General features: G+C 39.8%; 1 protein-coding gene across 1 annotated transcript; it reads left to right on the top strand.

Moving 5' to 3' along the window:
* Positions 1–1079: 1079 nt before the first annotated feature.
* Positions 1080–22273, top strand: crata (carnitine O-acetyltransferase a). The gene is made up of 14 exons (XM_047570176.1): positions 1080–1275; positions 5620–5910; positions 7206–7324; positions 9526–9579; positions 10026–10191; positions 11602–11776; positions 16550–16728; positions 18392–18492; positions 18611–18730; positions 18820–18942; positions 20761–20896; positions 21046–21108; positions 21252–21389; positions 21585–22273. The coding sequence occupies exons 1-14, from the start codon at positions 1249–1251 to the stop codon at positions 21798–21800; spliced, it is 1908 nt and encodes a 635-aa protein (XP_047426132.1). The 5' UTR covers positions 1080–1248; the 3' UTR covers positions 21801–22273.
* The last annotated feature ends 1623 nt before the right edge of the window (positions 22274–23896 follow it).

The raw sequence follows: 23896 nt of genomic DNA, 5'->3' as shown, positions 1-23896 counted from the left end.
ATGCCACTTCAGTTTCATCTGTCTTATTTTGTCTCCACCAAAGCTGTTTTTTTTTTTTTTTTTTTTTTTTTTTTGTAGTTTCCTCCCTGGTCCGGAGGGTGAGTTCAATATTGTGTGATTCCTCCAAAACCCCTAAAATTTCACCATTTGTGAAACCACATTTTAAGTAGTCTTCAACAAGGGAATCCATCCTGCCTTGTATCAATGGTTCAACTGGTGGTGGTGGTGAGATTTTCTTGGCACACTTTGGGCCCCTTAATACAAACTGAGGATGGTTTAAATGCCACAGCCTACCTGAGTATTGTTGCTGACCATGTCCATCCCTTTATGACCACAGTGTACCCATCTACTGATGGCTACTTCCAGCAGGATAATGCACCATGTCACAAAGCTCATATCATCTCAAACTGGTTTCTTGAACATGACAGTGAGTTCACTGTACTGTAATATGAGGACTGTTTCCAACACCTTGTTGAAATTATGCCACAAAGAATTAAGGCAGTTCTGAAGGCAAAAGGGTGCCCAACATTTTGTTAGCAAGGTGTAAAGTAGCCGATGAGTGTATAATGTTGCATTTTACAGGGAGGAGCAAATAAGATTAAGAAGAAGAAGTGGAATATTGAGGCTATATTGGGAACTGTAAGACATGGGGGTAAAACATGTGCAGAGAGCTACTGTAAAATATTTTAAAGATACAGGATTAAGTTATATAGTCAATTTTATTTATATAGCACCAATAACAATACAAATTGTCTCAAGACACTTCACAAAAACCAGCCTGCAACCTCCAGAGCAAGCCTGAGGGCGACAGTGGCAAGGAAAAACTTCCTTTTAACAGGAAGAAACCTTGAGCAGAACACAGTTCATATAGAGGGACCCATCTGCCAAAGGCCATTTGGTAGAAACAGAGAAGATAGAGAGAAAAGAAGAACAGGAGAAACAGATAAACAAACTTATGTCATAGATACATACATCAAGCTGAACATAACTGATGTGAAGTAGGACGTGAAGTCCAGTTACCTACTCCGATACACTAGGTGGCGGTATTCTTCTTTAAATACATGGTTGCAACCCGCCAATAAACGAAGAAGAAGAAGAAAGTTGGGGTTCTGATCCTGAGTCAAAACAGTCTATGATCGTGGGAGAGATACAAGATTAGGCTCAACGCTATCAAAACAACATTAATTAAAGGCCCACCCTCCTAGGATTAGGGACACTGACCCTTACCTGAGTTCATTCGCGTGCAGAATGTGGGGCATTTGCAGAAGAACGGTGGTAAGTAACGCCCTTTTAGCTGACTTATGATACGGACTTTTGCATATTTGAACGATTGACAGTGTTGACATGATCTCTTCATGACTACGGCGATCAGTTTTTGTTATTTTTTTATTCTATTATTGGACTGTAAAAGAATGTTTGCTAGCTAGCTTCTATAGTGCCGAAGCCAACTGGGTGAAAGGTGAATTCATGGTTAGCTAAGATGAAATCGAGATAAAGCCACTGGGAAGACGACACCGTAATATTTGGTTTAATTTGTGACTATCTAGATAATGATAAAATTATAATGTTAACGTGGTATTATGCTTAATTGAATTTTGTTAATCGGCACACGCATCTATTCGGAAACAACAAGTCTCAGAAACGTTCAAGAAGGGGATCTGGATATGTAGAGTTTCCTTGAAGACGTTTCGCCAGGGGTAGAGGTACTTCTGTGAGTGTAACCCATCAGATAGGTACAGTTGTGCTCATGAGTTTACATACACTCGCAGAGAATGTATGTAATGGGAAAGCTGCCCATACTTCTTGGCAAAAACCTTCCAGTTCCTGTACATTGTTGGGGTGTCTTGCATGAACTTCACGTTTGAGATCTCCCCGGTGTCTCAGTGATGGCCAGTCCAGAAGCTTTGCTTTATTCTGCTATAGCTAATGACAGGTCGGCTTGGCCTTGCGTTTTGGATTGTTGTCATGTAGGAACGTCCAAGTACGTTGCCATGTGCAGCGTCAAGGCTGATGAGTGCAAGTTTTCTTCCAGTATTTTCCAGTATTTAGTTTCCTGCAGCTCACAAAAGCACAAACATAAGCGATCCACCTTCGTGTTTCATTGTCGGAATGGTGTTCCTTGCTGACTCCAAAAAGTTAAATTTTGGTCTCATCACTCCAAATGACTTTGTTCCAGAACTTTTGAGGCCTGTCTCTGTACCATTTGGTGTATTGTAAGTGGGATGCTTTGTGGCATTTGCGTAGTAAAACGTAAATGCCAAGTGACTTGATTTTAAAAGAAAAAGTCAGGTTTTCGGCCAATTGGGAATGACTTCCACCACTTTTTCTGTACAAGTGTGATAAAGTGGAAATGGACCATTTGGATTAATATTGTTTTTTTGACTCAATTTGACCAATGAATTATCACTGTCATCTGATTTACATACATACAACGTGTATTTTAATCTGCATTTAAAATTTCTCAGTGAACTATGTAGAATATTGCAATATTATCATAATATCACAATAATGTATCGTACCATGACCATGACCATGAGTATCATGATACCTATCATATCGTGAAGTCCTTGCCAATACCCACACCTAGCTTATTGGCATTCTGTTTTCCTTGGATATCTTTTCATATCCCTGTACGGTTTTATACAGTTCAATTACTTTTTCCTGCAGATCCTTTGACAATTCTTTTGCTTTCCCTATGACTCAGAATCCAGAAATGTCAGTGCAGCACTGGATGAAAGATGGAAGGGTCTGTCAGGAGCCCAGAAAGTCACTGACCTTTTATACACACACACGCTGATTAGAAGCAAACAGATCACAGATGAGGAGGGTTACCTTTAGTTGCCATTCAAACCTGCTTGCCGTGTTGTTGGGCCAAAATAACGCCCCAAACCCAGGGGAAACACTGTTGCTCATCAGGGCCCTTAACTCTTTCGCAGGAACCAATAGACCAAAATCAAAACACAGGAGGTGGAATCTTTCAAACAGCACATCAGTGCAGTTGACTGCAACACCAACTTCAGTCAGGAGGGCAACAGTGGAGGTAGCCCTCCTGAGTGAACTAAAGAGTAAACTAAAGATTAAACTACCTAAAGCTGGTCGCAAGTGACCAGCTTTAGGTGTGTTCAGACATGGCATTACATGTGCTCTGCTGCTGCTCCAAAACTGAGAACAGTTTTATGGGTGTGTGTCATGACTTTCACACTCATGTTAAGTTAATAATTACTGATCTCCGTCTTGACGTTAGCTAGACCTGCACAAAACTCACATTCACAACTCCAACCCTGGAAGTATACACACTATAATCTCTGGTAATAAAGGTAACTCAAGACATCGAAGATTGACGAAATACTACAGTTAACCACATAACCTCGCTATACATTAATAATTACAGATACAAGGACCCAATATTTTAAAAGGTTCTCATTACAAATGAACAAACATCACTTACGCTGCATTTTCCTTTTAATTCAATCATTTATAATAGCAGTCGTACCACACAGCAGCACCTCTGTTGAGTATATGAGGTATTTAATGTGTATCAGTATACATTGCGTTCACACTGTCAAAGGAAAGCTGACACATGTGACCCTGACCACCTCTATATATGGTCAGAAATTGGATCTCTCAAATGAGTCATGGGCGTGTTCACTCCTGGTTTTTATGTGATTGGATCACCCAGTTTGGATCCTAATGCAAGGTCTGCACAGACCCTTAACGTTTGTCCCCAAGAACTCACCCCCTTTTTTGCAGCTTTAGAGTGGAGCCTCTGACTGATAATGGGTTTGTTAAGCCGGATTTCCATACACGGCCTACCTCCACACCACCCTGCACCGCCCACTTTAAATCGCTGTTTCCATTGCTAGAAGGTGGGCGGAATGAGGCCAAAGGGATACATTTCTGGATACTTTCTAGTACCTCCTCTGTGGTCGGTCTGAAGTAGGTGAATTGGGGCCGAAAATGTAACGTAGAATGCTGCTTACTACTGATTGGTCAGAAAAGAGAGGTGGAGGTGAGGGCTTTTCTGTCCTTGTTGGGAGAAGACAATATAGAGTGGGAGTTAGACGGGACAAGGTTTGAGATGGCCAAACTTGGCTTTATCAGGAAAGTAAAACAAATGAAGGAGAAACTTTAAAATTGAAGGCTGATTATCAGACAGGGGCACAACAATACGAGTGGTGCTGATTGAAAGGTCCTGAAATGGTATGAGGAGATGGATGTGATATATAGTCACAGACCAGGGAGCACCGGTAGGGAAGCTTGCCCATAATCATACACTGTTGGCACAGTTGTCCGCTAAGTTTTTATCTTTTTTTTTATGTTCATTGTGTTCTGCTTGAAGCACCATTCATTGGAAAAAGAGGACAGGGACCAGCCGTCCCCCCTCTATGACAGGAAAGTCTCTAGCTGTTAACACTAGTCGTGACACAAGTCAAGCAAGTTTTGGATGGGATGCACTGACCGGTGTTTCTATTTAAACATCAACTCCCCACCAATCCTGTAGAACTGAAGAAACTTCTTGGATGAAACATCTTCAAGAAACTCTACAAGTCCTGTTACCTTTCTTTAAAAATTTTGGATACACCATGATGGATGACTGAGAACTTTCACAGACATAAAGACTATTTAGGTTATTGTTTCAGCTTAACACAAACAGCTTCGTCAGATGACAGTGGTTAGCATGTAAACAGCTTCATTTAGTGTGTTGTGATATTTTGTATGTGATGTATGTATGGTGAAAAATTTTTGCTTTTGATGTGTTCATATGTCACACAACAAGATATCAGAACTCTTCATCAGTAGGTTTTGGATCGTGGCTATCAACTCAACGTCACTGTGATTGCAGAACAGAGTCATAGTCAGCTAATTGTTTAGCATAATAAAAACATGGCTATTATAATGGCTTATGAACTGAGTTGTGCTTTGAGAGATTCCCAACTGGCTGAGGAATTACTTGCAGAAGAACGAATGTGTTTCAGGCCTGCCCGAAACACAGTGGAATAAATATTCAACTTCTAAGTTCAAGCTATTCATGTCGCTGGTTGTCTCCATTCTGATGTGTGCATGATGATGAAAGAACAATTCAAGCATTTGGGAGTGAAAACTGCTTCATATCTGCTTTGTAAAGGAGCTTGTTGGTCTGCTAGAACCTCGCTTAGAGACGACAGACGACAAAAGCTGACATGGGTTAGGCGTAGCTGCAGTTACATGCAGTAAGTCTAATGACCACGGATGGAATGTACTTAATTTATTTGGTAAATGGTCTTGCTCTTATATTGCGCTTTTCTACCTACTCAAAGGTACTCAAAGCGCTTTTACAGAGAGAGACACATCCACCCATTCACTCACACAAGCACACACACATTCACACACACACCAGCGCCAGTTGCACTGGGAGCAACTGGGGGTTCAGTGTCTTGCTCAAGGACACTTCGGCATATGGCACACTCGGGGGATTGAACCGCTAACCCTTCGGTTCATGGACAATCTGCTCTACCAACTGAGCCATAGCGGCCCGCAATTTGGCATTGTGGCACAAATATGCAGATTCTTCTGTGCTGTTATTTTTGAAAGTTGACGTGAAATCCGTCTTTAATGTCTGTGTTCTTTTTTCCGGCAAAGGTGGGAATGTCAAAACCTTGTGGATTTGTGAAACCCTGCCACTTAGTGAAACCTGTATCAGCGTCTCGTGTTGCTGGACGATACCTGACCCACCAGAAGGGGCTGCCAAGTCTGCCTGTCCCCCCTTTGCAACAGACTTGTGAGCGTTACATCACGGCCCTGGAGCCAATTGTTGAAGTGGATGAGCTGAAGCACACTAAAGAGCTGTTGGATGAGTTTAAAAAAGCAGGAGGGATCGGAGATAGACTTCAGAGTGGCTTGGAAAAGAGAGCAAGCAACACTGATAACTGGGTGAGCTCACAAGCCTGCTTGTAACTATGAAGTTAAGTTTAAAAATTCTTGTGATGTAAGAATATCATCAATTTCTTTTTTTCTTTTTTTTTTTTTTTTCGGAAATTCAATCCAGAAAGTAAAATTCATTACTCATTAGACACAGAGTGATTTATTTCAAGTGTTTATTTATTTTTTTATTTGATGATTAAGCTCATGAAAAACAAAATTCGGTATCTCAGAAAATTAAAATTATTACAAAAGGAATGATAAAAAAGTTGGAATTTGTATTGATTAAATGTTGCCCTACTAAAAACTCCATGTCCATGTAGTATGCACTATATTGTGCATCACTTCGACGGTGTGGCATGGAGATGATCAGAATTTTTCTACTGCTGCGGTGTTATGAAAACCCAGGTTGCTGTGATAGTGGCAAGTTTGCTGACCTATCAGGCGCAGTGAAGGCCTGGTCATTAACTAGGTTTTGCTACTTTTGGCAGTGTGGGCATGTGCCAAGTCATGCTGTAAAATGTAATCAACATCTCCATAAAGCTTGCCAGCAGCGCGAAGCATGGAGTGCTCTAAAATGTCATGGTGTATAGCAGTGCTGACTTTGGACTTGATAAAACACAGTGGACCAATAGCAGATTCCACGGCTGCCCAAATCATCGCTGACTGGAAACACTGGACCTCAAATCAAAACTGGATTTTCTGTCTTTCCATTCGTCCTCCAGAATCTAGGACCTTGATTTCCAAATGAAATGTATTCACTAGATTTTGAAAAGAGAACCACTGAATAGCACTCTCATTTTCTCCTTATCTTAGCTAAGACACACTGACTCCAGCCACAGTGCACTCCTTGTTAGGTTGTCACTGACTGTCTTCTGGACAACTGTCAAGTTAGGAGTCTTCCCCATGACTGTGTAGCCTACTGAACCAGATGAATAGTATTTAGGCTCAGGAAACCTTTGCCAGTGTTTGAGTGAATTAGCTAGTTACAGTGTGACACCATGAGTCTACAATATTGAACCTGTTTTACAAGAGAGGTACAATTTGTTTTTTTTATTAGCTTTACATCATAATGATCAAATTTAAGAAATAGATGCTTGGAATATATTACTCTGTGTAATGAATCTAGATAATATCAGTTTCCCTTTTTGAACTGACGTACTGAAGTACATTTTTCAACATTATTGAGATGCACCTGTGTACTGTGTAATCAGGTGTTTTCTCTGACTCCCTGCATAATTTTCTTTCCTCATTGGTCATTATCACTGTCTGTATCTCTTCATGTCTCTTTTTTTCTGTGTTTGTAGCTGTCTGAGTGGTGGGTTCAGATTGCTTATCTTGAGTACAGGCTTCCTGTGGTGGTCCATTCAAGTCCTGGGTTGGTCTTGCCTCGCATGAAATTTTCAGATAAACAGGGACAAATAAGGTGATCACACACAACTTCAACATGCCATGATTTTTCTATCCTTTACATTTGCACAGCTGCTGAAGCTGCCAGCAACCATTATAATTAACCTGCTGTGGAAAAGAATATCAGTGTGCATGTATCTGAAAACACATAGGGGGAGACTTTGTTTCACAGCATTGTAGTTTAGTAGCTTACTACAAAATAATCAGCCATTCCAAGCACCAATACAAATGATGATGTTTTTTGGTTGTTGTTGGTTGACCAATGACGAACTTATTAGGGAGGAACAGATGAGGCGAGAGAAAAGAGAAGGCTTTGTGAGGATTGTGTTAAAGCAGTGGGAAAGTAGATGACAGAGGAAAGCAACAAAAAACAAACAAAAAAAAAAGTTGCTAAAGCTGAGCAACTGACGAGATGGTTACTCCTTTTGAGTAATTTTATTTTGCTTTGCCAGCTCAGTTATTGAGCTGAGCTGGCAATATGTAATTATTTGAAGTTTGTCGATTACAGTTAATAATTCAAATGTATGTGTGAGAAAGGGAGGAACAGGAGCATGAGTTTGAATGCAGTTTATGTCACACCAGGATCTCAGTCAAGGAGATGGCTGCGAGGTTTGAACAGAGACATGGTTCTGGGCCGGTTTGACACACGTGTGTGCTTAGTGTGACGTCCGCCTGTTGCTATGGGGCCTGTTTTGTGTTTTCCCCCTTGTCTTTGTGTGTGTTTTTCCTGCAGGTTCATTGGTGAGCGGTTCTTAATTTGGATAACTGGGAGCACCTGGCCAGTTTCCCTGAACCTTTAAGTTCTGGCAGTCACAGCCTTCATTCTCGCTCCTGTTTCTGGTCGTGTCCCACTTCTTGACCCCAACTTTCTGGTGTCACGCTTTTGCTTTGTTAGCTTTGGCCTAATTATTTTATTTTTTTTGCTGATTGTATTATTTAAATTAATTGGTCACCCTGTTTGTTGTCATGGCTTACGAGCCAGGTCATGACAACGTGGGGACTCGTCCCCCCTTCCGTAAGAATGGATTCCAGCTGCTGACAGCTAGAGAGGTTACCCAGGAAAGAACTGGGTACGGGGGAGCGAGAATGAAGGAGGTGACTGCCGGAACTTAAAGGCTCAGGGAGACAGTTCAGGTGCTCCCAGTTATCCAAATTAAGACCCACCCACCAAGGAAACTGCAGAAAAAACACACGCAAAGACAAGGGGGAAAACACAAAACATGCCCATGCAGCAGGCAGCCGTCACATTAGTCACAGCAAAAGGGGAGAAAGCATCAGAAAGAACAGCAAATATGTTGTGAGGAGGAGAAATAATGCCCATTATCACAGGGCATTATCTGAGGAGACAGAGCCGTTTACTGTAGCCCCTGGTTTTATGTCTGATTTATGCACTTGGAGGTCTCTAGTAGTCATTCGTTTTCTGACCGCTTGTCCTCTGGAGGCCTGGAGCCTATCCCAGTTGTCACTGGTAGTCATTCACAATGAAAATATTACAACAAACAAGCAGAATTTAGAGTATTTCTTTAGCACACACAAATCCTAGCCAAACTTGTGGTTATATACCTGTGCAGCAGACCTCAAAGTGATGAAATGCCACTATAAAGTGTTTCTGATGAGCAAAATGATAACATGAGACAACAGCATAAGAAGAGCGCCATTTACTTGACTAACTTTGTGCTGTTTTTTAATCACGTTAATCATGTTTGTTTCAAGCTTATTGTATTTAATTCAATTTTATTTATATAGCGCCAATAACAATACAAATTGTCTCAAGACACTTTACAAAAACTGGCCTGAAACCTCCAGAGCAGCCTGAGGGCGGCGGTGGCAAGGAAAGAACAGGAAGAAACCTTGAGCAAGAAAAACCCAGCTCATATGGAGGGACCCATCTGCTGAAGAGAAATCTGCCGGGTAGAAACAAAGAAGATAGAAAAAAAGAATGGGAGAAACAGATAGACAAACTTCTGTCATAGATGCATACATCAAGCTGAAGGAAACACGTACAATCTAATAACATAACACATAGCTGATGATCTTATGTGACAGTTTGAGTATAACAGGTTGGTGAATTGTTCATCCAGGTAGGAGATGAATATTAATAATAATAATTATTATTATAACTTTTATTTATAAGGCCGTTTTCATTAAAAAGCTCAAATTGCTACAGAGTACAGTAAATGCAAAATTTAAATAAATAATCATCTTTTCTCTCATCAGGTTTGCGGCCAAACTAATAGCAGGTGTTTTGGACTTCAAAACAATGATCGATAAGTAAGTACACACTTTAAAATACCACTACCAGACACTACACATTTTAATCATTTATGTATTCCATTGATAAATTGATATATTATTGGATTTCCAAATGAATAAGAAACAGTATGGCCATGAATCTCACACTCAGGGGATCGAACCGCTAACCCTTCGGTTCATGGAAAATCTGCTCTACCTACTGAGCCATAGCCGCCCCGAAGATATGTTCTTGTTGCAGTAAATGTATTACTACCAACAAAACGTGATCCCAGTCATAACAACCTTTCACATGTCTATACATGTTGCCAAGTGTGTGTAATCAAATGAATGAATAACCTTTATTGTCATTATACAGAGTACATTTAGTTTGGCTTCTCTCTAGTCACCTGATACAAACCCTGTATCCTCACTAGCTATTGTTGACTATGTGGGTGATTAATTGCAGAGATTTTTATGTTTTTCAGTGAAACTTTACCAGTCGAGTACTTGGGAGGGAAGCCCCTTTGTATGAACCAATACTACGAAGTGTTGTCATCCTGCCGTATCCCAGGTTTGAAGAGGGACTCAGTGGTGAACCATGCCAAGAGCTCGCATCCCCCAAAACACATCACTGTAGTGCACAACTTCCAGGTTAGAAACACTGTTCAATTCACATCTGCGTCTGATCTCTTCTGAGACATGTTCTACAAAATATATTATCAGGCTTCGCTGGATTGACACTCGGCAACTAGTTCTGTGTATCTGGTTATCAGAAAGAGCTCTAGCTTTTCAAAGGTTTGGTTGGTTCTTATGGTTCTATAATCATATTGAGTAGAATCACAACTGGATGCTCATATGAATGATGGTCAATAAAATGATGCAAAAATAGCATCCGTATCTGTTGTTTTCCTTAAATTAATGAGGCAAATAATGGCTGCAGGAATATTCCAACACAGGTCTTTGCGTACTTTAGAATGATTTACAGGTGAATGCTGTTACTTTGTACTATAAGAAATTATTAATTAAGAATTATACTTCCAACTATAACAGTCTTGCTTGCGGAAGTGCAAGATCTTTTGTTGATTAGACTTTTTTTTCTCCACACAATTTTCCTCCACAAATTTAAAATTCTTTACACATTAAGATAAATCCAACATATTTTACTAAAGGAAATAAATGGAGACAGAAAAGTTTCAGTGATACAGGAGCTGTCTCACAGGCACCCTAGTGTAGGTAAGGGGTCCCTACTTAAACTCTCAATCTTTTGGTGGTCTTTTGCCTGAAAAACATTGAACACCCCTGGTTTAAATGATAAGTAACCCTTTGTATTTGGCATATCTTTTTTCCCTCAATAATCTAAAGCGACTATGGAGTGCTCCTACAAAGAATATATCAGCTGAGTGACCAATTGTAAATGATCTTGTGTTCATATATTGTGCTTTTCTACCCATTGGTACTCAAAGTACTTTACAGTCACAATGACGCATCTACCCATTTGCTCACACAAGCACATCCACATCCACACAGTAGTGCCAAACAGTGGGAGCACCTGGGAATTTTGTGTCTTAGTTTAGGACACTTCAGCATGTTGCATGTTCTGGAGATCGAGCCGCTAACGCTCTAATTTGTGGCAAACCCATTCTACTTACTAAGCCACAGCGTTCTTACTGCTAAAAGAATGCAACCACAAGTAGGACTGAGTTAAAAAAAAAAAAAAAAAAAAGTCTATCTTTATTTGGAACATCCAATATTTACTCATTAAACTCTTAGGAGGTGCTGTTTCCTGCATCCTCTGGAGTGACTGGTATTTGGATTAATATCATAAGACTAATGCATATATAAGAGAGAACCAAAACATGACAGGAACTTCAACTTTGAGAGCACTGGGTCTGGGTCTGCTACTTTGTGCAGACACAAGCTCGTAGACAGCGTAGTAACCACATAATTGCAATCTGAATCAACATTTATTGCTGATAACATACTGTATTACAGCTGTTACAATTGTACATGGCAAACTGAACATAACTTAGTCTATACTGTCTTTTCTCCATTTGGAACCAGTTCTTTGTGCTGGATGTGTATAACAATGATGGGACTCCACTGACGGTAGATCAGCTCTGTGTTCAGCTGGAGAAGATCTGCAGCCTTTCACTAGAGACCTGCATGGAGCCTGTTGGCATCCTCACCACCCAGCATAGGGACGCTTGGGGCAAGGCCTACCTCAACCTTATCAATGGTGAGTTAACAGATGTAATCTAAGATAAACTGAAGGACTTTAAAGAAATGACTGAAAAGCAGCGTTCAGGAATCATCTTAGAGCAGGGTTATTCAATTAGAATTCACTAAAATTACTTACTAAAATTTCCTCCCAGCAATGGTCCGAATCTTATAATGTCACTCGAAATAGTGTATCCTGATGTAAATAAAATCAACAACGTACGTACATTTCTATATCATTTATTGTCAAATTTCAAGTGTTTTCAAAGTAATAGCTTTACTATTAAAAAGTAAAACTTTTAACATACCAATAAGTATGAATTTGTATCACACTTGAATGGAAAACAATACTGTAGTTGTCTTTACTACATTTCAAGTAACAGACAACATGGGATTAGTGCCATTCTCATGCTCATGTGGAGATGCTCATTGGTGAGCCTGGAACGGTACTTTGTTTTAATAATTTTCATCGTAGAGAAAGCTGTCTCACAGCTGTAAGTTGATCCTAACATATTGAGGTTAAGGTATGTAATGCTACTTTGGTTAGACTAGGGAAAATCGTTTAAGGCACAATCTGCAACCAGAAAGTAGTAGTCAGTTTTTTCAAAGTGCTTTCTCAGAGCAACATCTTGCAAATCTGTGAGCTCTAACTGTAAAGATCCAGGATGTGCCCACTTGAAGGTCTCTGTCATTCCTTTGAAAACCCTGTGACTTCTCCAATAAGGAATGGATTCTCAATTAGCAGGATGAGCTGGTGTCCAAGGTTGAAGCTGTCAAATCATTGACAGAAGTTTTCAGTCAGCTTGTCTGTGAAGCCGACATAAGGGGAAATGTCTCTCATCTCATCTCATCTCATCTCATCTCATCTCATCTCATCTCATCTTTCATACTGCTTAATCCTCAATAGGGTCGCGGGGGTTACATCAGGCAAGAGACGGGGTACACCCTGGACAGGTCGCCAGCATATCACAGGGCTAACACAGAGACAAACAACCATTCACACTCACACTCACACCTAGGGTCAATTTAGAGTCACCAATCAGCCTAACGAGGAGGAACCCACACGGAGACGGGGAGAACATGCAAACTCCACCCAGAACCCGGACCTTCTTGCTGGGAGGCATCAGCGCTAACCACCGAGCCACTGCGCTGCCCGAAAATGTCTCTCTTACCCTGAATTTGTATCGCATTTGTGGGAAGTGCTCACATTCTCCTCTGAGATCTTCTTTGAAAATGTCCAGCTTCATCTGGAAGGAGTGGACAGTTTTCAGCAAATCACAGACTGAATTTTTCTGACCCTGCAGCTTTGAATTGAGCTCATTAAGGTGTGCTGTGATGTCCTCCAAGAAAGCCACCACATCCATCTTGTGCTTATCCTGCAAAAAGTTTGCAAAATGTGTTGCTTTTTGACTCTTGAGCTGCTGTAAGAAAGCAGCTTTTTCCTTTTGGATGGACCAGAAGCATCCCAGGGCATTCCCTTTGCTCAGGCATCTCACGTTGTTGTGGAGTAGTAAGTCGTTTGCATCTGCCTCCATTTCTTTCAGAAATTCTCTCAGCAGTCGATGCTGATGGGATTAGGATGCCCTGAGGATGTTGTTGAATTTCATCATGGTATTCATTACTTCAGCAAACCCTTCAGACAGAATGACACAGAGAACAGTATGATGGATAATACAGTGGCAGGTTATGACACCAGGGTTGTCTTGTTTCATCCATGCCACAGCCCCCCTCTCTCTCCCAACCATGGCTGGTGCACCATCTGTGGTGACTGAGACTACTTCCTTCGGATTCATTTTTCTTTTAGTGAGCATCTCCTTTATCCCCTCATATATATGTTTTCCTCTTGTGTGTGTGGTGTTAAACCCAACAGGTCCTCACACATCTCTTTTTTATCCGTGAAGAATTCTCACAGGCACTAAATGCTTTCTTGTGTTGTGCCAAAATCCATGCAGTCTTTAGTGAACACTCATCTGCACGTTGCTGGACTGTAAATGCATGCATGAGGACACTGTGCTTTGAGTTTGATACTTTTACTTGCCCTCACTGCAGACTTCTGCGGGTATGTTTCCTGAAACGATCCATGTTTGGTCTCATAGTGACGCTTACCGTTGCCACTTTTTATAAACGCCACAATTTCACAGCATATGAGACACAAAGGTTTAGAACTGTCTGCAGCCAGAATGAACATGCATTGGTCCGTCTATCCATATTTAAAAGTTTGGTTTTCATTACTTTTCAAGTATATGTGAACAAAGTGTAGTAATGTGAAATGACACAGGGAAAAGGTATTGAACACACTTACTGATATTTATTTAATACTAATGACAGCTTCAAGACGCCTCCTGTCTGGAGAATCTAGTTGCATGCATTGCTCAGGTGTGATTTTGGTCCATTCTTCCACACAAACAGTCTTTAAATCTTGAAGGTTTCGTGGGCCTCTTCTATGACCTCTGATTTTCAGTTCTTTCCATGAATTTTCAATTGGATTCAAGTCAGGTGATTGGCTGGGCCGTTCTAACAGCTTTATTTTCTTCCTCTGAAGCCAATTGAGAGTTTCCTTGGCTCTGTGTTTGGCCCTTCATCCTCCCTTTGATTATATGAAGTTTGCTAATACCATATGGAGAAAAACAGCCCCATACAGTGGGGGAAATAAGTATTTGATCCCCTGCTGAATTTGTAAGTTTGCCCACTTCCATAGAAATGATCAGACTCTGGTTTTTATGGTTGTTTACTGGTTATGGGTATAGACAGAATATCAATCGAAAATGCATAAAAAACACACAATCTAAAAGTTATAAATTGTTATGTATTTTATTAAGGGAAATAAGTATTTGATCCCCAACAATTCACTTAGAATTCAGGCTCCTACAGATTGGCTGGTGCGCATGTGGCACACAGCTGTGCTCAGTCAACTAATTACCAATACTCCTGATCTTAACTCGTCATGTATATAAAGCACACCTGCTCTAAGAATCAGTTTCTTACATTCCAACTTCTACAGCACCATGGGCAAGACCAAAGAGCTGTCAAAAGATGTCAGGGACAAGATTGTAGACCTGCACAAGGCTGGTATAGGTTACAAAACCATCAGCAAAAGGCTTGGTGAGAAGGTGACAACTATTGGTGCCATTATTCGCAAGTGGAAGACCCATAAAAGGACCATCAACTGTCCTCGGTCTGGAGCTCCCCGCAAAATCTCGCCTCATGGAGTGAGGATGATGATGAGAAAGGTGAGGGAGCAGCCTAAAACAACACGGCAGGAGCTTGTTAATGATCTGGAAGCAGTTGGGACCTCCGTCACCAAGAAAACAGTTGGCAACACACTGCGCCGTTATGGATTGAACTCTTGCAGTGCCCGCAAGGTCCCCCTGCTCAAGAAGGCACATGTACAGGCCCGCCTTAAGTTTGCCAGTGAACATCTAAATGACTCAGAGAAGGCTTGGGAGAAAGTGCTGTGGTCTGACGAAACCAAAGTTGAGCTATTTGGCATTAACTCGACCCGCCGTGTTTGGAGGATGAAAAAACGTGAGTATGACCCAAAGAACACCATACCCACGGTTAAGCATGGAGGTGGAAACATCATGTTTTGGGGCTGTTTTTCAGCAAAGGGTACAGGGCAACTTCACCGCATTATGGGGCCAATGAATGCAGCCATGTACTGTAACATCTTGGACAAAAACCTTCTTTCCTCAGCAAGAACACTGAAGATGCCTCGTGGGTGGGTTTTCCAACATGACAATGACCCAAAACATACTGCCAGGACAACAAAGGAGTGGCTCAAGAAGAAGCATATTAAGGTCATGGAGTGGCCTAGTCAGTCTCCAGACCTTAACCCGATCGAAAACCTGTGGAGGGAGCTGAAGCTCCGAGTTTCCAAGAGGCAGCCAAGAAACTTGAAGGATTTAGAGACTGTCTGTAAAGATGAATGGGCCAAAATCCCTCCTGCGCTGTGTGCAAACCTGGTGACCAACTACAAGAAACGTCTCATCGCTGTGCTTGCCAACAAAGGTTTCTCTACAAAGTACTGACTTGTGTTGTGCTTGGGGATCAAATACTTATTTCCCTTAATAAAATACATAACAATTTATAACTTTTAGATTGTGTGTTTTTTATGCATTTCGACTGATATTCTGTCTATACCCATAACCAGTAAACAACCATAAAAACCAGAGTCTGATCATTTCTATGGAAGTGGGCAAACTTACAAATTCAGCAGGGGATCAAATACTTATTTCCCCCACTGTATCTAGGCCTGGGCCGATAATCAATAAATCAATTAATCGATACTTGCCCTGGCTCTGTTGTGTCGGGTCTGACTCAAGCTGTACCTGTGGCCTGTGCCTGCTGCTCCTCTTTCAATTCCATTGTGACTGATCTATTGCACAATGACACAAATAGCTAATTATTACTGATTTCCATGTTGGAGCTTATGGGAAATCCATTGCGTTTCTTTCATTTATTTAGGGAGTGAATGAAGTCATGAGACAGAAGATTATCGTCATGTAATCCATTGATTTCTTTTATGTAAAGTATTCTATAAAAAACACCTATTTAAATTACTCATAATTCAATACTCATAATTTATATTCTGAATATGTAACGCATGTATTCCGTTATTCCCAAACACTGTTAATAAAAGTAAGGAATTCATATTTGATAGAATATGACATTAAGTGCTCCATGTTAAGGCAACTCCAAACAAATACAGTATTTGAATGTATCTCTATCTGGATTAGCCAAATGATAACAGTCTGATTACATAACAAAGTTGTATTTGCATTTACCTCTTCAGATAAGACTAATAAAGAATCGATCTCAGCTATACAAAGGAGCATCTTCACATTGTGTCTGGATGGAGCAATGCCTCAAGTGTCAGATGAGATGTATCACAGCTGCGCCGCCACTCAGATGCTCCATGGTGGAGGCAGCCGCTGGAATAGCGGCAACCGCTGGTTCGACAAGACACTGCAGGTGAACCGCAGAAAATTCTGACACATGCACTTATTTAAAGGGCAGAGCACTTAGTGGTTCACCGGGAGCTTGCAGCACTTAGTGGGTCATGACCTTCTTATATTTGTCACAGTTGTTTAACGTACAACTAATAAATTAAAACATTAATTCAAAAGTTACCCAGTGGAACAAGGATTATCTTCATGAACGACAAAAAATACATCAACCTAGAAGTTTCCAAAAAAAAGACAAATTGACCAGCCCTCCACAACCCTCTCAAGGACAAGTGGTTACATGCTGAGATACATGTACATTTAGATAACAAGATCTGTATACAAAACAAATACAAATGAAGTACTGATTGTTATCGGGCTAATAAGGCATTTTAAAAATGATTTGAGTGGATAAACCAGAAAACCAAAACCAAGTCTTAAAAAATAGGACCAAACATGTCTGCCTTATTGAAGTACTTTACAGAACTGGTGTTCGGTTGTATAGTTTTGTAATACTAGTCTAAGCAGAAGTGTTATTAAGTTTTTCTTATGATGGTGTGAAAGGAATTCTATGCACCACAACATAAAAACAATATTTAAGTTTGTTAACTGGTTATTTTGGTTATTTATTTTGTTAAAACCATCCAGGTCTAAGTTTTTTTATTTGTGATAAGAGGCAGAATACATTAGTTTATTGACCGTTACTTGTTTAACACAACAACATAAACTTATGTTATAAAATAGCTTTCTAAATGACTGTAAACCATGTAGAACGTCATTAGATTGATTTTACTTGTACAGGTGTTTTATGCACATGTTTGTTGTCTAAAAGAATACGGATAGGATAAGAAAAGCCTTGCACAAAGGTGTGGGGGTCCTTTTATTGCTGCTTGCATCTTCAAATTAAAATGCATTTGTTTGTCAAAGCTGCAGACTGCAGAAAATAGTTACACACAGCTGTTAATCCTGAGACCATTGTAACAGAAGCTGCCTTTACCCTTACAGAAATTGAAAACACTTAGGAATGCACATAGACAGAAATGTTAACACAAAATATTATTTTATACCTCCTTAGACTATACACAATAGACAATTGTCTAAACTTTGTGTAAACAAGGGCTTTAGTTTTATTCATCCTTTATCCTTTGCAAGATGCCTTCTTTCCCAAATTCCTCCTGAGGAAAAAATCACATTTTAGATGGATGGGACAAAAGCTAAGTGACTGAAATAGTTAATGTCAATAGCAACAGTTGCAGTACTGGAGAGCAGTCAATCTTTACTTGGGATTTGCTATAAACTGGTTAGGAAATGTGGCCAACAAGTGCAGGTTGGGTGTACAGTGGTGCTTGAAAGTTTGTGAGCCCTTTTTCTGTGTTTCTCCATAAATATGGCCTAAAACATCATCAGATTTTCACACAAGTCCTAAAAGCAAATAAAGAGAACCTAGTTAAACAAATGAGACAAAAATATCATACTTGGTCATTTATTTATTGAGGAGAACGATCCAATATTACATATTAGTGAGTGGCAAAAGTATGTGAACCTAATTTTAGGACTTGTGTGAAAATCTGATGATGTTTTAGGCCATATTTATGCAGAAATATAGAAAATTCTGAAGGGTTCATAAGCTTTTAAGCACTCCTGTACATGTCTGCTGCAAACCTGTTTATTATTTGATTGTTATTTTTCAGTTTATTGTTGGAGAAAACGGGGCATGTGGTGCAAACTATGAGCATGCTCCAGCTGAGGGCCCACCCATTGTGGCCTTGATTGACCATGTTGTGGAATACACGTAAGTTATCTGCATATTATTTAGGCTCTGTGTGTGTTAGTGAAAGGACAAGGTTTTTCTCTCCATTTGGTTTACTCCTTCCTGTGTATCATTTGTTTTGGCACATTTCTGATAACAGGAGGAAGTTGGAGACGGTGCAGTCTCCCAAAGTGCCTTTGCCCGTGCCTCAGAAACTACACTTCAACATAACACCTGAGATCAAGACGGACATAGAGGAGGCCAAACGCAACATGAATATGTGGGGGCAACTTGTATAGTGCATATGCTTATACTTAAATTCATTAGGCATATCTGGTCTCATGGTCCTGGCTTTTTTCCTGCTCACAGATTGGCCGAAGACTTGGACATGAGGGTTATGGTGTTTGGCCACTTTGGAAAAAATGTCCCAAAATTGCACAACATGAGTCCTGATGCCTTCATACAGATGGCATTACAGCTGGCCTACTACAGGTGAGTTGTTAAAAAATTGCATAGAGATTGACTCTGTTTTGTGTGTTTTCCTTACCAGTACCTTGGGGAGGTAGACATCACCACCAAGATGTTACCCGGGAGTCCTGAAGAAAGGTTTTGAAATTGAGTGCGAGGACTAATGGCTGATGCCATCTTGGCAGAGCCTAAATCCCACCTATACAAAAATCTGAAACAAGGGCAGCAAGCTACTTGTATAACTGCAATTAACCTTCTCAAACCAAGTTAATGCAATAATAAACAAACAGTAAAATTGTTTTGAAAGAATAGTTATAAAACTTTTAAGTGCATTTTTATGACTTGCCCTGAACAGATAGATAGCTAAGACCTCAGAGAATGACTTCACTTTGTGACTAGTATTATCCCTGAGTAGATTATGATAATCCTCTGTATTCACTCAAGTGTCCAAGATGTATGACTCCAGACCTTATTATTACAGCCATAAGGTCCAATATCAATCCTTGGCTTGAGTGCTCTGATCAACTACACTCATGAGCCAACTAATGATAATCCTCCTGCTAAGGTTTTATGTTAATAAAAGTGGCAGAGATTGCACTCATGCTTTGTAGGTATTGTGCTGTAGCATGAAACCAAGAGGGGAATTCTTCAAGAACAGCTAATATTTATTTATCAGGGTCATTTTAGATAAAGACAGGTGTGTACTGCTCATAAAGACTAGATAGAAAATGTTCAGGAATAGAAGCAAGGACTGCACACCTCCATACAGCAACAGTTTTAGCTCATTCAAGTCTTGGCACTAGTATAAATCCTAACGTAACCTAATGTTGTACACATTTTCTCACTAAAGGACAAGAATCAATCTAATAATACTGACAGTGACCCCTGTACACACGTTAAGAGTGGCTCATTGAATGAGAAAAAAATAATATTTGTTAAGATGTTAATGTATACAGAAAAAAAGTTCTTAAGAGCAACTCAAAATTACTCTTTTTGTTGTCTTTTCTAGTTAAACACCCTCAATTGCTTTGAGTGTTTTGGTGCTGTTTGCATTTAAGCTTAATCTTTATGCCAGCAGGCTGACAATGATACCATATTCTGTTTGGCATAGTTACGTGTAAGTCTGTTACTTAATTGCCATCAAATTAAATAAATCAGTGGGTCTATACAATAATCTGTTATCCTACATATTGTATAATACCCAATGATGCTGGTGCAAGCCCACAGGGTTCACATGAAGTAAATTGTATTTGTAAATAGTTTGATGAGGACGATGATTTACTAATGAACAATGTTTTAAGCTTAGGAGAGAAGGGAAACTTAGGCCCATTAAGTTTAGGTCAGGTTTACATAAAGGCAGAGATAAATTTAGAGTAGGTTGTTGGAAAATATAAAGATGCTTTTACATGACATGTACTTCATTAGTAGTCATATATAGGCTCAGTTGGATTTTCAGAACTTAAATTAGGGAGCTGCCAGGACAAAATCAGTTTCATATCCAGCCTGAATGATATGGCCAATGTAGCTCTTCTTTACCTATTAGTACTATTACGCATTAGGTTTTGTGTTGTGTCTTGTTCAAGGCCCAGGAGGAAATTTAGCTCAGCCATACAGCTGTTGTGGTGAATGGCTGGGAAAGACTGTTTTAGTATTGTGGCCTCTTCTAGGGAAACTCTAAGGCTTCCATCTTATGTGAATTTGGGATCTCAGACAGTATAATAGGAAAATCCTTAGAAGCAACGCTTCTACATTGATGAAACTGAAAAAAGTCTATATATATCCCAGTATTCGAGAACACCCAGTTAGAATTTCCTCTTGGTATATCACCTCTACCCTTTGCAGGATGCATCAGCGCTGCTGTTCCACATATGAGAGTGCCTCCCTCCGTATGTACAGACGTGGGCGTACAGATACTATCCGATCAGTGTCAAATGCCTCAGCCTTCTTTGTGAAGACTTTTGATGACCCCAGTAAACAGGTCTGAAACCAATTTAGAACTAACTGTTCATTGAGTACTATTTATTGTAATGTTGAATAATTTAATGTTATACATGCATCTTTGCCACTGGAGCCTTTCAACAAACACTAATCTAACATACTGTGCCCTCCTCTTCCTGTTTTGACCAGAACACTGAGAAGGTTGGTGCCATGGAGAAAGCTGTAAAAGCCCACAGAGCATACACTAATATGGTGAGTATTGATAGCATCAATGCTGACAGGGAACTAGGGGGGATTTGCTAAGCATGTATGTGCTGTCATATTTTCAATTTGAAAGCAGGTAACATCGAGTGATGTGATAATGTAGACAAATTGGTTCTCTTCTTCATTCACAGGCAGTCACTGGCCAAGCCATAGACAGACACCTGCTGGGCCTTAAGTTGCAGGCAATTGAAGAAAAACTACCTGTGCCTGATATTTTCAAAGACACTGCCTACAGTAAAGCCCTGCACTACCAGCTATCAACAAGTCAGGTATGGGCCACTGTTGAAACAAAAAACTTGTACACTTGTAAACTTGAAACACATCTTGTCTTGTCTGACGAAGGAGTGTAACAAGGAAAATGTTTGCTTAGGGTTAAAACAGAAATCCAAAGTGACAGAAGATGGAAAACATAACACTATAACCAAAACTGTTAGCTTAACACTGCTTTCTCATTTCCTCACAAGGTACCATCTAAGACTGATTGCGTCATGTGTTTTGGCCCAGTTGTGCCCAACGGATATGGTGTTTGCTACAATCCTATGGATGATCACATTAACTTTGCTCTGTCATCATTCAATACCTGCAAAGAAACCAGTGCAGGACTTCTGGCCCAGGCAGTGACTGACGCTCTGCTGGATATGAGAAGACTACTTGAACAAACCCCAAGAGCTAAACTGTGAAGCCCTTTCAGATTTGTCTATTTAACCATTACATAGATAAAATGAACAATGATGACTTAAGACTGTGGTTGAGTGACATTTGAAGGTCCCTGTGTAATGTCCACATTGGTGGTCTCAAACAGGTTTCGTCCTGGTTATTGATTATCACTGTGCACTTTAAATGATTCAGTAATGCTTGCAGTGACACCCATGTGCTGTTCCTCTTCTAAATGGGGATATTGCAGGCTGTTTTACATATATTTCTGTCAGATTATATCACTGAAATGTCTTTACCTAAATTAAGTACCTGGTTACAAGACAACTTTAATGTTTTCCAACTGAAATTATCCTACAAATGGAATATATTATTTAATAATGACCTGATGAAACCACTGTCAAGATCACTTAATTCAAATCCACTGAATGGTCTGACAATCTTTTGTTTATGTCATTTGACTGGCTAAATATAAATGGTTTGAGCTTTTGAAGAAAAATATTTTGTCCTTGTTTTCTTTCTTCAGTGAAGTGTACCGCTTGTTCCCTACAGCTCTTCATCTGGAGTCTTCTTTGGTGTACCATAACCTCTGCAATATTTCAAACTATCTGGTGTCAGAAAGACCTAAAGTAAACCTTGTCCTGTTTTGTAGATGCCATTTTGATTAATAGTTGTGGTAAGCTATAAACTCACTGAAAAAACACTTTTTATTTCATGTGACTGCTTCATAATACAAGTCAACCTGGGGTTTTCCAGTTAGTTTAGTATAACAGTAATAGTATAGGGAGAAGGTGTACTATATACATTTATTGGTAGAGTTTGTCACTTCTGTGTTACCTACTTCAGTAATATTGACAACAGACCTTTATTTTAAGTGCCACGATTTTCTGTTACTGCTAAATGTCATGCAGCGCCTTCAAATACAGCCAGAATATTTGAAGTATTGCCAAGGTATAGGTTGCTATATACTATATAGTAATTAATCTAAACGTTACAAACTATATAGTATACAGTTTGTATAGTTTGGATTAATTAATGGCCGGTATGTTCCCAAAAAATCTCCTTGCCTGTTTGAAACAGATATTCATTTCTTCTTCTTTTTTTCTTTTTTTTTTGTCTGACCTTCATTGTTGTACACAGGTACATTACGAAATGTCACCAGTTCCAAATACCATATTTGTTATTAAGCTGTTCCTTCCTAAAGGTCTCAAAAAGTGACAAATGGATTAACACATTGCTGAACAAGAATGTGGCAACAAATTCCATCTTGGAGGAATCACATCATGAGTTAACAACATCGCTGCCTTTTTTCATTTTAAGTAGTCTGGTATCTAGTGACAGTGACTTTTTTGTTGGTGTTTTTTTAAATCCAGCGATAATTCTTTTTGCACCAGTCATAGAGGACCATCCTCCCTCTTGTGGTTTGTTCAGTCAGTAAACAACATTAGTCTTGCATTGGATGGAAAACAAAGTATTTGGCAAGCAGACCCTCACATAACGTCTACAAAAGACAGTCTTCTCTGCAACTATATCAACAAAGTTTGTGTTTTGTGACATTGACATGATTATAAACTGCATGATATTTTTTTGTTTCTCTTTTTGGGTTGTTACGTGGAGGCGCTGTGCTATGTAAATAAGGGACACTTATAACTTCTTTCTGAGTGGAAAGATGATCTATCTGTCTGTTTTTTGTTTCTTTTTTTTCTTTTTTTTGATTTTATAAAACCAGTGTTTTGGCAATGTCGGAGTGACTGTTGGTTGACATGTCTTAATTGGCCACTTTTCCATCAATATTTCATACTTATTCTGTTGCCTTACATTAGACAGTGTGGTGTGGGACACAGTGTAGATTTTTGTTATCTGTCCAGTACAGTATATGCGAATGAAGATTGGTATTTAGAGAAGCTATTTCTGGCTTGCTGCTCACATCCTTTCCTTTAGTTATAATAGCTCTTGTGTTACTCACTGGCCTCAGCTTCCCCTTCTGTCTTAGGGTTGGTTTGTTCATTAAACCTTTTAAAAATGTAAAATTTTGGATCCAGTCTCAAGCAGCCACTGGATGAACTGCAGTTTTTTGCATTTTCGCATGCGCTTCATTGCTCGGACCCACTTGGTAAAAACA

The sequence above is a fragment of the Mugil cephalus genome, chromosome 19 (genome assembly GCF_022458985.1).
Source record: "Mugil cephalus isolate CIBA_MC_2020 chromosome 19, CIBA_Mcephalus_1.1, whole genome shotgun sequence".
Taxonomy (NCBI): Eukaryota; Metazoa; Chordata; class Actinopteri; order Mugiliformes; family Mugilidae; genus Mugil; species Mugil cephalus.
The sequence above is the reverse complement of the archived record's forward strand: the minus strand, read 5'-3'. Positions and strand labels throughout refer to the sequence as shown.

What these genes read in the sequence shown, in the direction of transcription:
- crata (XM_047570176.1), top strand. Translation starts at nt 1,249, where the DNA reads ATGTGGGGCATTTGCAGAAGAACGGTG. An exon ending in GATAAACAGGGACAAATAAG is followed by an intron (nt 7,325 to 9,525) that starts GTGATCACACAC and finishes TTCTCTCATCAG; the next exon opens with GTTTGCGGCCAAACTAATAG. An exon ending in TTGATGACCCCAGTAAACAG is followed by an intron (nt 20,897 to 21,045) that starts GTCTGAAACCAA and finishes TGTTTTGACCAG; the next exon opens with AACACTGAGAAGGTTGGTGC.